Source organism: Saccostrea cucullata, unplaced genomic scaffold, assembly GCF_032062105.1.
Source record: "Saccostrea cucullata isolate Sc308-1 unplaced genomic scaffold, CSIRO_AGI_Scuc_v1 ctg8836, whole genome shotgun sequence".
Taxonomy (NCBI): Eukaryota; Metazoa; Mollusca; class Bivalvia; order Ostreida; family Ostreidae; genus Saccostrea; species Saccostrea cuccullata.
Genome location: NW_026926303.1, coordinates 6675 through 19457, shown reverse-complemented (window position 1 = coordinate 19457; position 12783 = coordinate 6675). Strand labels below are relative to the sequence as shown.

Sequence of the window (12783 nt, the reverse complement as noted above, 5' to 3'; positions counted from 1 at the left end):
ATCAAATTTTAACCAAGTCCAATTTCTCAGTTAAAATTCACTAAAATCTGACCAAACTTCTTATAAATTCCACAAATATACCAAAAGTTCCTAAAAATCCTTAAACTAACCCTGGCTCTTCCTAAAATAAAACTAAAAAGTCATTATTAAATCTAATTTAAAAACGCCCAACCCATACTAACTCCTTACCCCTAAAACACGACTTCTCTAAACAAACCAACCTAGCAGAAGAGCAAAAATTCCTTGAATCTCTCTCTTTTATACCATAACATGACGTAAATGTTGGAAACTGTTGGACTCACTGGAAAACGTTGGAGAATCTCTCGTGACATTTCCCGTAAAATGCAAAGTCTATAGAAAAATCTAATAACTACATACAAGACAACTTTTCTGAATGAAAGTAATCTCTAAATACATTCTTCAATTAGAATAAGTAAATTAATCTCTAAATCAACAAATAACACAATTAACTCCAAAAATCCTAAAACTATCGTAACTTTTACGATCGGGCTCGACCTACACAATTTACGACCGCCAAGTTCGTAAACAAATCTACCAGTTTGCAACAGGACATTAAACTGCCAATAATTAACTGAAAACAAGTTAAACTTCAAGAAAACATGATTTCATCTATAAATCTATGGTTAATCTTCTACAGAAGACCAATTAAAGTACCTGAAACATGAAGTAAGCTAAAATAACAGCACAACTTTACTACTGCCATGATCAGCTGATTTCTACGTAACTCAAAACATGTGCACAAACTATTTCAACTCATGTAAATCACTTAAACTTGTCAATAATCACCTATCAATTACATGCAAAGCATAAATTAATACATATTCCTGCATGTCAAGTAACTATAACACATAGATTAAAAATTCATCTCAACTCTCCTACAAATGTCAACAATAATCAGGTTCAATAACTCTGTATAAAACTTATCTGTCAAATCTCTGGACCGTTACAATATTTAGTAGTAATATTTGAAGAAAAAAATTCATATTGCGAACTCGCTATAAATGTTTATACGAATTTGTTATACGGATATAACGAATTACGGATATAGCGAATTAAATTCACAGGTCTCCTGGACTTCGCTATAACCGAGTTTTACTGTACCTATATTTTTAATATTTTTGTTCTTTATCATGTGTATCCCAAATAAAAATCAAATTGTTGTGTATCTTGTTTCATTTAGATGACTGATGTTAAGTTTTTTCATTGATATCGTAAACATAATTAGTATTTTGATGTTTTATTTAGCAATGGCATTACGCATCTTTCATAAACAATACAATAAACATTAAATAAACAAAGCTGCAGATTGGACATTTGTGACCAGTTAAGAAATTTATGATGTACAGTACTAAATTGTTTTAATAAACTTATCTTTCACTGTTTCAGATCCAGGTCAAGAAGAAGGGATAGGTAAGCTTGTACTAATCTTATGATTTCAAACAATCTTGTATATTAATTAATCCTGTGAATAGCAAAAAAATGTCTGTATATTTGGCATTTTTGAAGTCAAGTTACAGTAATATATACCCAAAACATAAAGCAATTAAATTTCAAAAAGACAAGGAAAGTTGCACCAATTTTTTTTATTCCTTGTGGTCCTTGGCTTTAAATACAGCAAGGTTCTTATGGGTTTCAGAATATTTATACCTTGTTATTTATTTTATTTTAGGTCAGGTTCCAGGTCTAGGAGCAGCAGGTTTGTATTAAACAAAACCAAATTATAAAATTGTAGCTTGCCTATTTTATTATGAGGATGGCATTTTTGACTGGGTTAAACAAGTTTTCTTCATTAAATTCTAAATGGAAACAATAATTATAATTGCTTGAAAAATAAACTTTTGATATTAAATTTTCATACAACTTTTAAAATTTGCATAAAGGATGTAATGTTATGACCATTTATGTGGACTTTGTTGTCAGTTTTGATTTTTAAAGCTATTTTTATTAAGTTGAATGTGATTTCTTTGTAGAAGAGACAGGGACAGAGAGAGAAAATCCAGGTCAAGGTCACCAAAACGTGAAAAAAGGAAAGAGTCCTCCTCCAAATCTCCACGAAGAAGTCGAGATCGCTCAGATGATAGAAACGACAAGGAGGGTTCTGACAAGGAGAGCCCTCCAAGAGCAGACCAGGAGAAAGTTCTGGATGAGATCAGGCCCTCGCAGTCCCGCTCTCGGTCCAGGAGTGCCCCAAGGTCAGAGAGGTCAGCATGTTCTGGAAGCAGGAGTCCCCCTCTAGGGAGGGAGGAAGATGAGGAAGACTAAGGAGTACTGGACCAGGCAAATTGGTTGTTGTTAATCTCTTTGGACTGAGAGGAAGGGTACTGGACCAAACTGATTGGTTGTTGTTAATCTATTTAGTGTATTTTATCCATTCAATGTTTATGTGTAAGAAAATCATGATTCTTTATGATTGTATCATTAAATATGAAAAACATACAAAGGATTTGACTGTTTTTTGTGCTTGTCAGTTACAAATACCTTCAGTTTCCCCAATGGAAATCTCTGTAGATGTATCTTCATCAGTTTATGCAGTTGAGTGTCTTAAAATCTGCTGGCTTCGCAGCACTGTTAAGGCCTACTATGAGAAATCAACGGAAAATAGACGTGCAAAAAGTGGGTTTTTTTAAAACTGGATTTATTTTAATTAAGCTGTTTTATTATCAAAGAACTTACATACTAATGGAAATAGCATAGTATAACCCACTCTTTACTGTATGAAGTTTGGTCCCATCGATGGACAGTCACGTGATGAATGCATAATATGTCTACTGAATGTAGGTCATTAACAAATTTCAATATTGCAAGGGCATACCCTAGTTGAAGTTAAAAACTCCAGCTATTAATTGTTTCTGCATACTTTGTACTTTCTGAAAATGTTGCTGCATTGAATAGAATTCGCATTTTAATAGTTAAAATTTCAAGTAAATAGGCCAATGTCGAAATATGTTTGACTTTTACCAAATATTTTGTGTACTTATAAAATCACGCTCTCGATTTAAAGAAAGCAGCAGCACTTTTCAAGTTAAGGAAAATATCATATATCTACATTCAAAAAATGGTTAAGATCTATTCAGTGTATGCCCTTGCGAAAGTACGATTTTATGAGGCATCTCGCTGTTAAATATAGGTAACCTGTACATAATAACACGACATAATTAATTAAATACATTCTCTTGATAGTTAATGAATAAACGCAATAAACATAGGATATACATTGGTATTAATCGACTGTTTGAAACCTGTATATAATATTCCGTTTAATAAAAAAACATTTTTCATCGTTTACCAAAATGACGTCATGATTGACAAGTTCATTGAGATCAACCAGCTACTTAGGATTTAACTAGCAACTTTTTTTAATGCATTAATAAGTTTTTTTGTTGTTTATAATGCTAATACAGTTTAAAGTTGCAAATCATTTCATTTTCAGGTATTTTGAGGAATACATAACAGTCATATTTTTGTGTGACGTCACAGTAAACTTTTCCCTTATAAATTAGACCCCGCCTCCTTTTTTCAGCCTTAACAATGCTGCGATTGGATTGACGATGTATGAAATGAGTAATGCATCAATTTATTGAAGGATCAACGTTCATTTGGTACTGGTGTTAATGTGATATGATAAAAATTTTCCATCACTTACTAGTAGTTCAAGGTCAGATTTTAAGTCGAGATATATAATGAGAAATACTTCAACAGGCCAAGCTTGGGACAGCCCAGTTTTACACTGAGCTGCAACAAAGATTTGCTTTTGTATGCACATAAAAAAAAATTCACAACAAAATTTGTTCTAGAAATTTGTAAATTCAATTTTGATATACATGTATAATATTTGTATTGCTAAAACACACTATATCTTGAATTTCCCCAGTGAATACTTGTATACTTATAATAAATTAAAAATCATGCACTGCAAACCCAGAGACAAAATGTATGACATTAAAAAAGCAAAGGTTTAATTTTCTGAAATGTGAATCAAATATGTTGGTACGTAAAGAAGCCTTCTCACAAGAAATACAAATACGAAATATAAAACCCTAGCAACGCCTCTTCAAAAGGTTTGGCCAGTCAAACTTTGGAGTCAAGGGTCAAGGTTGTTGGTTTCTAAAGAAAGGCCTTAACACAAGGATTACATATGCAAAGTATGAAAGCTCTTGCCGTAACCGTTCACAAGTCATTACCAAGGTTAAAGTTTTTAAATAGTAGGTCAAGGTCAAAGGGTCAGAATTTTGGTAACCAGTGAAAGGTATTGATATAAAGAATAGAATACTTATTTGAAGTATTAAAGCTTTAGTCCTTGCCGTTCAGAAGTTATCTCCAAGGTCCAAGTTGTTGGTATTCAATGTACGTAAGGTCTTGTCACAAAGAAGACATATGTGAAGTTTGAAATCCCAGCCCTTACTGTTCAAAAGTTATGGTTAGTTAAAGTTTTTTTTAAAAGTAGGTAAATCTCCAAGGTCAAAGTTGTTGGTATCCAATGGAAGGTCTTGGTAAAAAGAATATATATGTGAAGTATGAGAGTCCTAGCACCAACCGTTCAAAAGTTATGGCCAAAGTAAAAGTTTTCGATTTTGGTGTAAAAGTGTGTCAAACTCCAAGGTCAAAAAGTCAAATTTGGTGGTACCCAAAGAAAGGTCTTATCACAAGAAATATACATGTAAAATATGAAAGCCATAGCCCCATTGACAGTCAAAACTTTTGGGCAAGAGCAAAGTTTTGCGAACAAACAGACAGGCAGACGGACAGAAAGGGCAAAAACTATATAACCCCGAATCTTCGATTACGGGTGCAAAAAAAATGAAACTCTCTAAATAAAAACTTGTTATTTAACCTTGTAATAAGAAATGTGTATCTAGAACCAGTAAGATAAAAAGCTATCACGTTTGATTATTAATTTGCTCTCCGAATTGAGCTTAGGTGTAAGTATGAAAACAAGACTTTGAAAGAAGTTGTACGGTCATTAGTTATAGCATCTCTAGATACAACAATCTAGATTTCCTTATATATGAATCCCTTATAAGCAAGTTGCTGTATAGCACTAAACAGATTGGACTGTTCTTCAGTCGAAAGTCATATATGCATATACATGTAAACTATATATTTCATATGCTAAGACCCAACAGCAATACTTCTTCCTCTTCGAAGAGGAGCATCCTCGCAAGGATGGAAGAGGAGTTTTAAAAGACAAAACAAAATTATTCTACATGTGAAGAGTCTGTTTATTCGTTTTTGATGAACTGTCCGTCCCACCACCTGTCATTTGACGTCTCATCATGGACGTCCTCAGGGAGGGACAAAGCTGGCTGGTCCTTAGACTTCGCCATTATTTCAGCCTCCATTTTTCTCTGTTCCGTTCTACTAGCACAGCATCTGCAAAACGGCGAAATGTCAACATCATTTATGAAATACTAGTACACATGCATATAAAGTTATGATATTGTTTTTGCACAAACTTTAAGTTTTTGCTTTGTAGTCAAATTTTGGTTTCTTGTTCCACAAAAAACAAATGGTTAAGAATCCCCTTTCCTCTATAATTTATTCCAGTTATGACCCCCCCCCCCCCCACCTCCTCGATTCCTAGTGAGTTTCTTAGAAAACTCATATATCGAGGAAAACGTTTTGAAATTTCCATAAAATGTATTTCCCTCCCTACAAAGACGAACAATATATTCAAGTTTGGGATTTTCAACGAAAGAATTTCTAACGAATAATATACACACATGTAATACGGAAGCGTATTAGTGCCACGCAATATTTTTTTTTTAAAGTTGGTATTTCCAACTTTTAAGTTGGAAATTCCAACTTTAATCTAGGCTTTTCCAGCTTTAAAGTTGGTAATTCCAACATTAATCTTGGCTTTTCCAACTTTTAAGTTGGAAATTCCAACTTTAAAGTTGGTAATTCCAACTTTAATCTTGGCTTTTCATACTTATAAGTTGGAAATTCCAACTTTAAAGTTGGTAATTCCAACTTTACTGTTGGAAATTCCAAACTTTAATATTGGTAATTCCAACTTTAATCTTAACTTTTCCAACTTTAAAGTTGGTAATTCCCACTTTAAAGTTGGTAATTCCAACTCTACTGTTGGTAATTCCAACTTTAATCTTGGCTTTTCAAACTTTAAAGTTGGTAATTCCAACTTTAAAGTTGGTAATTCCAACTTTAAAGTTGGTAATTCCAACTTTGAAGTTGGTTATTCCAACTTACTGTTGGTAATTCCAACTTTAATCTTGGCTTTTCCAACTTTAAATTTGGAAATTCCAACTTTTAAGTTGGTAATTCCAACTTTAATCTTGGTTTTTCCAACTTCAAAGTTGGTAATTCCAACTTTAATCTTGGCTTTTCCAACTTTAAAGTTGGTAATTCCAACTTTAATCTCGGCTTTTCCAACTTTAAAGTTAGTAATTCCAACTTTAAAGTTGGAAATTTCAACTTTAATCTTGGCTTTTCCAACTTTAATCTTGGCTTTTCCAACTTTAAATTTGGAAATTCCAACTTTAAAGTTGGTAATTCCAACTTTAATCTTGGTTTTTCCAACTTCAAAGTTGGTAATTCCAACTTTAATCTTGGCTTTTCCAACTTTAAAGTTGGTAATTCCAACTTTAATCTCGGCTTTTCCAACTTTAAAGTTAGTAATTCCAACTTTAAAGTTGGAAATTTCAACTTTAATCTTGGCTTTTCCAACTTTAATCTTGGCTTTTCCAACTTTAAATTTGGAAATTCCAACTTTAAAGTTGGTAATTCCAACTTTAATCTTGGTTTTTCCAACTTCAAAGTTGGTAATTCCAACTTTAATCTTGGCTTTTCAAACTTTTATTCGAGCTCTTCTATCTCTTCTTGGCTTTTCCAACTTTAAAGTTGGTAATTCCAACTTTAATCTCGGCTTTTCCAACTTTAAAGTTGGAAAATCTAACTTTAATCTTGGTAATTCCAACTTTAATCTTGGAAATTCCAACTTTAATCTTGGCTTTTCCAACTTTAATCTTGGCTTATCCAACTTTTTTCGGCTTTATGTATTATATTGTCTTAGATACTTTTTAACTTAAATTGTGTTACGTTTTATACATGTAATTAAAATGGAAAGATACAATTTTGGCGGTTGCCGATCCCCCCCCCCCCCCCCACCACCACCACCACCAATAATACAGAAGTTGCATACATATAATATTGGTAGTTGGTTGTTGATAGTGCCCCAAACTGAAAATATTATGCTCCATATACAAAATTGATACGGTCTCAAATGCTTAATAAAAGTCCGATCTCTTAAATATCTTAGTTTGAAATCCTGTCATGTACAGAGTTGACTGAAAGTCTTTATACGAGGGTTATGTGACTATTTTTTTTTCCTGCAACAGCTTCGACATTACTTCCCATACTATCAACCAAAGAAAGCATTTTATTATCTAATATAACTTAAGAAATTAACATTAACATAAAATAGGATCCTATCTAGTAGTCTTTACATTATACGTAGATTTATTTTTACTTAATAAAAATTTGACACTGAACAAATAAACTGGCACAGATAAAAATTGCTAACCAATTCATTTCAATGTACGAATATATTAACTTTATTAAGCATAATTCAAGTTTTATACCATAACTCCCGATGGACCCGTCCACCCTTCTTAAAGAGCCTCTCTTCTGCAACCCCCCCCCCCCCCCATTTAGGTTGCGAAAATTTATTGATACCCCGTCTGTTCCAGTGTATTACAGTTACATTAATAAAGTTGGTAATGGTTTAAAATAAAAGGGAAAACTAAAATAAAAAGGGGGAGATCTCAAATTAAAGTTGGAAAAGCCAAGATTAAAGTTGGAATTACCAACTTTAAAGTTGGAAAAGCCAAGATTAAAGTTGGAATTACCAACATTAAAGTTTGGAATTTCCAACCTTAAAGTTGGAATTACCAACTTTAAAGTTGGAAAAACCAAGATTAAAGTTGGAATTACCAACTTTAAAGTTGGAAAAGCCAAGATTAAAGTTGGAATTACCAACATTAAAGTTTGGAATTTCCAACCTTAAAGTTGGAATTACCAACTTTAAAGTTGGAAAAGCCAAGATTAAAGTTGGAATTACCAACTTAAAAAAAAATATTGCGTGGCACTTATATGCTTCCGTATAAGTGACCCCCATCCACCCTGTCTTCAATGCTATGCCAATCTTGCTGGAAACTTACGGTAGATTGTCCTCTACTGCATAGTATTTCTTCTGAACTCTATCAAACAAGCGATCCAGACAAGGAACTGTGCCCCTTTTGCACCAAAATAGGTAAATGTACAATAGAGCCAGGAGGATAAAAGTCACCCATACTCACTCCAATGGCAATCATTTTATCCCACCTGCAAAAAAGACATTACCACTTTAGTACATGTGTATACAGTTGATGTGTATGGTTTTTAATTAAAAAAATATTTTGATATACTAATAATTATCTTCATTAACAACAAAAAGTTTTAATGTCGTAGAATCAAATTTTAGACTGTTTCTTTAAATAGAGGTATCCAGTGTATCACGTGATTATATTTCTACTCACCTTTCGCCGGGCTTGCAGCAGCCCACGGAGCTCTCCTGGGAGCAGCACTCGGTCTTGCCCTGGGCCACCAGGGACTCGTCTGTACAGTCCATGTAGTTCCCTTCGTCTGATGCAGGCTTAGTTTTGTCCACGATACATTTCTCATCATCCCCAACAGCTTCAGTGATAAAACAAGATGTATGTGTGTGAAATACTGAAACTTTTTGTGAAGATTTGTGAAGTTTCTCAAATGCAAGGCAAACTTAATGATTGAGGTCAAAAGATCAAACCTGTTGTTACTCGGTCATTTGAAAAGACTTGTGTCAATAAATATACTTGTGAAATATGAATACCCAAGCACCAACATATTTATGTTATGGCCAAGAAGGAATACATGTATGAATGTAAGCACCTTAGTATTAAATTTTCAAAATTCATGGCCAAGGTTATTTATGCCCCGGGATCGAAAGATCCCTGGGGTACATTCTTTTCTTTCCTGTCTGTCTGTTTTTCTATTCTTTTTGTCTGGGTACCACCAAGCCCCACCGCCTTCCACGTCCTTTCAAAATGGGGAGGAGGGTGAGGTGGACAAGTATGTACGTGATCTAGAAGAAAATGTTCAGAGCGTGCACAATATTGCCCGCGGAAAACTAAAAGTCGCGCAAAAGGCAATGAAAAGGTCGCATGACATTAAGGTCCGTACCAGTAAGTTCAAGGTCGGAGATTTGGTTTACTGGCGCCGCAATGCGGGAAAAAAGGTAGAGTCAGTGTGGAGGGGTCCTGGGATAATAATAGAAACCAAATCAGACACAATATTTGTTGTAAAATCTCGGCGCGAGGTCAAGGTCATGCACCATGACAAGCTTAAAAGGTGCGAGTCCAGGCAACTCCCCAAATGGTTAGTAAACTACAAGAATAAGTTGCCCGGACAGTCAGTAGCTCGAGATGGGGATTGTTCTCTTGTACCTGAAGTGGTTGCACCGCTGGGGTCCGCAGACTCAGGATTAAGTCCTGGGAGCCCGGGGAGTGGGGGTCACTCAATAGTTAGCCCCAAGCCAGCGGAGTCAGTAGGTCCGTATATGAGTACTCGTAAACGGGTTAAGGAAAGATTAGACCAGACTAAACAACCCCAATCGCCCAAGAGACCTAGAGCCACTAGGGGAACTAAGACTAAGAAGTATTGTGTTTGCCTACAGTCTAATCCGAAGGGAATGATGGTGCAGTGCGACAACTGTCGGGACTGGTTTCATCCTTGGTGTGTAGGTATAAGTGAGGATTATGCCAAATCTGTACCCCAATATATCTGCCCCGAATGAAGTCCCGTCGATCTTGGTCGCGACTAGTTTGGAGGATTATGTCCCGCAGGGATGCGGGGTTATGTGCAGCTATTTTTAGCTGGATTGTATATATGTTTTTACTGCAAGGGAAGCAGATCCTTAAATTATTCAGGGATATTTTCCTGCTTTTATGATCGATCCTTGATGTTCCTGATTTTTTATATACCATTGATGTACCAAGGAGGATCCTTTGGTGAGCAGTTCCAGGATTGAGCGTTCGCGACGGAGTCGTGGACGTGATGTCACGCTAGACATCATGTCTGTCCTGGGCCCGGATGTCCGGATCTGGAGATGCCGACCGGAGATGTCGCCGAGGAACCATCTGACGAAGACGACCCCGGAAGACCCAGAGGACACAGGTGGACCCGAGAAGACTCGGACGAGAGGCGCCCAGGACCACGTGAGATTCTGTGATATGAACTATTCATTTCTTTTAATTTTATTTTATTATTATGGACATTAATGCTTAAATATATGTAATTTTGATATTGTATTATTATATGCTCGCTTGTTTATCTATGTAAATGTTAGTGATTAAGTGTTATTGATTCTAAATACGTTAGGCCCCGCTAAGATTTAATTGTTTATTTCGATGTATATTATAGTTTGTCCCATTGTATCTATATTACGGGCTGGGACGCCCTTTTTCAAAATGGGGAGGAATGTGGTGGTCCTGGAGGTACTGGGCACAAATTGCCCTGCTACCTCTGATCACAGGGTATACGTCACAGCACCTGTCGTGACGTATACCTATCCTCGCTCTCTTCTTCTGTTATACGCTGCAGAGTACAGACGTGTCTCTGTCAGCTCCGCCATTATGTAATCCATATTGTATAGTATATTGCGGGCACTAATAAACAGCGGATTATCTTACCATAGTGTTTTCTCTGTTCCGCCATCACTGTAGTATTAGTTAATATAGAGAAACGCTATACTTTCATTGCAACATATATCAGCAATATTGTTCTTCAGTAGATGATTGTAGTCTGAACTTTTTTTCTTTGAAATTGTCATAAATGTTGTGGATATTAGATATATATATATATGGAATTCCATATATAACAGCCAACTGCTTACTGCCAACTGCTGACTGCTTACTGCCAACAGCCAGTTGCTTACTGCCAACTGCCACACATATTTGAATAAATTTAAATATTTATTTTGATTTTTATGTGAATTAAAAAAAAAACGGGCGTGGATTCAGGATTTTTTTTCGAGAGGGTCACGCTGGTAAAAAAAAAATCCAAACCAGAAATTTCTAGACAAAAAAAAAAAAAAAAATAGACGTAAAAAATTATTTCGGCGGGGGTGGGCTTCTTATGCTTCATATCTTCATATCGATGACATTTTAAATACCAAATTAATAGGATCCGCGTTTTCGGAGGGGGGGGGGGGTCCAAGGTCCCTTTAAATTGGTTTAGTTTGTACACTTAATAACTTTTACAATACAAATTTCAGAGGGGTGGTTCAGACCCCACCCTCTCTCTCTAGATCTGTGCATGTAAAACAAACTTATTACTAGTGTATAGATTGATAGGTGATAAAGAACATTTTTTGTTTGTTGTCTCATTTGAAATAGGTAATGAAATGACTATTTTCTGTGAGACAACATAACCTTTGGAGAGAAAAAAAAGTGAAGAAAAAAAAATAGTTGTTTTGCAGGGAATGGCGCTTTGAAAAAATCAATTTTCCATTAAATTCTATAGTGAAAAATTTCCTCAAATTAAAGATGTATATCTCTTAGTGTTCTAACGCTTCAAATACACAGATCTAGGGGACAGCATCCATTCAAAATTTGTACAGACATTTATGTATTGACTAAACGAACTAAAACTCTAAAACTGCCCTTGGACCCCCCCCCCCCAACCCCCCTCAGAAAACTGACGTTGATCCGTGTTAAGTTGGTATGAAAGTCATAAATATGAAGCATTATTTAGCAGCCCCCCCCCCCCGGCCTCCCCCAGAATAATTTTTCACGTTTAGGAAAGGGGTTTACTTTTCTTTTCCTTGTTAAGAAATTCCTGAGTTGGATTTTTTTTTACCCCCCACCGTACCCACCGTTATCACAGGTACTTGGGTCTTGGTTTATAAATATTTATACATGTATTTTACTGAGGTGTAAATATGACTGATTTTTTTTTTACAAAATAGAACTAGCAAATTTATAACCATAATGCAAATTGCAATTTGGGTAGCTAATTGAAAGGGGCTAAACCCCCCAAAAAAGATTTTTTTTCCCCATTCTTTCTCGATCGATCATGACAAAGAGCAAGCGGCGGGTGTGACCGGTCAGCAGGAGATGCTCACTCCGCCAATGGCACCTAATCCCACCTCCGATGTTTTGGGGGTCCGTGTTGGCTCAACTGCTCCTGTTTTGTATGGTTTAGTGGATCTTTTGATCTTGAATATTGTTCCTTTCTCCGTTTGTTTCGTTCATAGAATAACCGAGATGTATTACAGCCACGTAGCATCTTTTTGAAACTGCTCCCGTTTTGTATGGTTTAGTGGACCTTTTGATCTTGAATATTGTTCCTTTCTCCGTTTGTTTCGTTCATAGAATAACCGAGATGTATTAAAGCCACGTAGCATCTTTTTGAAATTGGGGGAGGGGGAGAGAGAGAGAAAAAAAATTACTAACTGAAAAAGTAGATAAGCGAAAAAAAGGAAAGTTGCCCATAATCGAAAATCCTATTTAGTTGGGGGTGGGGGGGGTGTAAAAGCCAATTTCTTTCAATGCCAACTTTTTTCAGCACCAATTTCTTATACTAAATTTTACTTACCGGTATATCACAAGTATTAAGTTGGGAGGACCAACCAGCCGGATTCAGGGGGAGGGTTCGGGACCCACCCCCCCCCCCTCATTGATTTTTTTTTTACAAGTGTCATTTTATCTTTTTGTTGCATTGATAAGA

General features: G+C 35.6%; 2 protein-coding genes and 1 pseudogene across 2 annotated transcripts; 2 read left to right on the top strand and 1 right to left on the bottom strand.

Annotated features, from left to right (window-relative positions):
- The first annotated feature begins 682 nt into the window (after nucleotides 1–682).
- LOC134271337 (U1 small nuclear ribonucleoprotein 70 kDa-like) lies at nucleotides 683–2283 on the top strand. The gene is made up of 4 exons (XM_062753558.1): nucleotides 683–687; nucleotides 1408–1431; nucleotides 1691–1717; nucleotides 1992–2283. The coding sequence occupies exons 1-4, from the start codon at nucleotides 683–685 to the stop codon at nucleotides 2281–2283; spliced, it is 348 nt and encodes a 115-aa protein (XP_062609542.1).
- A 2957-nt stretch (nucleotides 2284–5240) lies between these two features.
- Nucleotides 5241–8901, bottom strand: LOC134271336 (uncharacterized; annotated as a pseudogene).
- Nucleotides 8902–9205: 304 nt separating this feature from the next.
- LOC134271335 (death-inducer obliterator 1-like) lies at nucleotides 9206–9850 on the top strand. The gene has a single exon (XM_062753556.1). It carries the CDS (start codon nucleotides 9206–9208, stop codon nucleotides 9848–9850), a length of 645 nt encoding a protein of 214 aa, XP_062609540.1.
- The last annotated feature ends 2933 nt before the right edge of the window (nucleotides 9851–12783 follow it).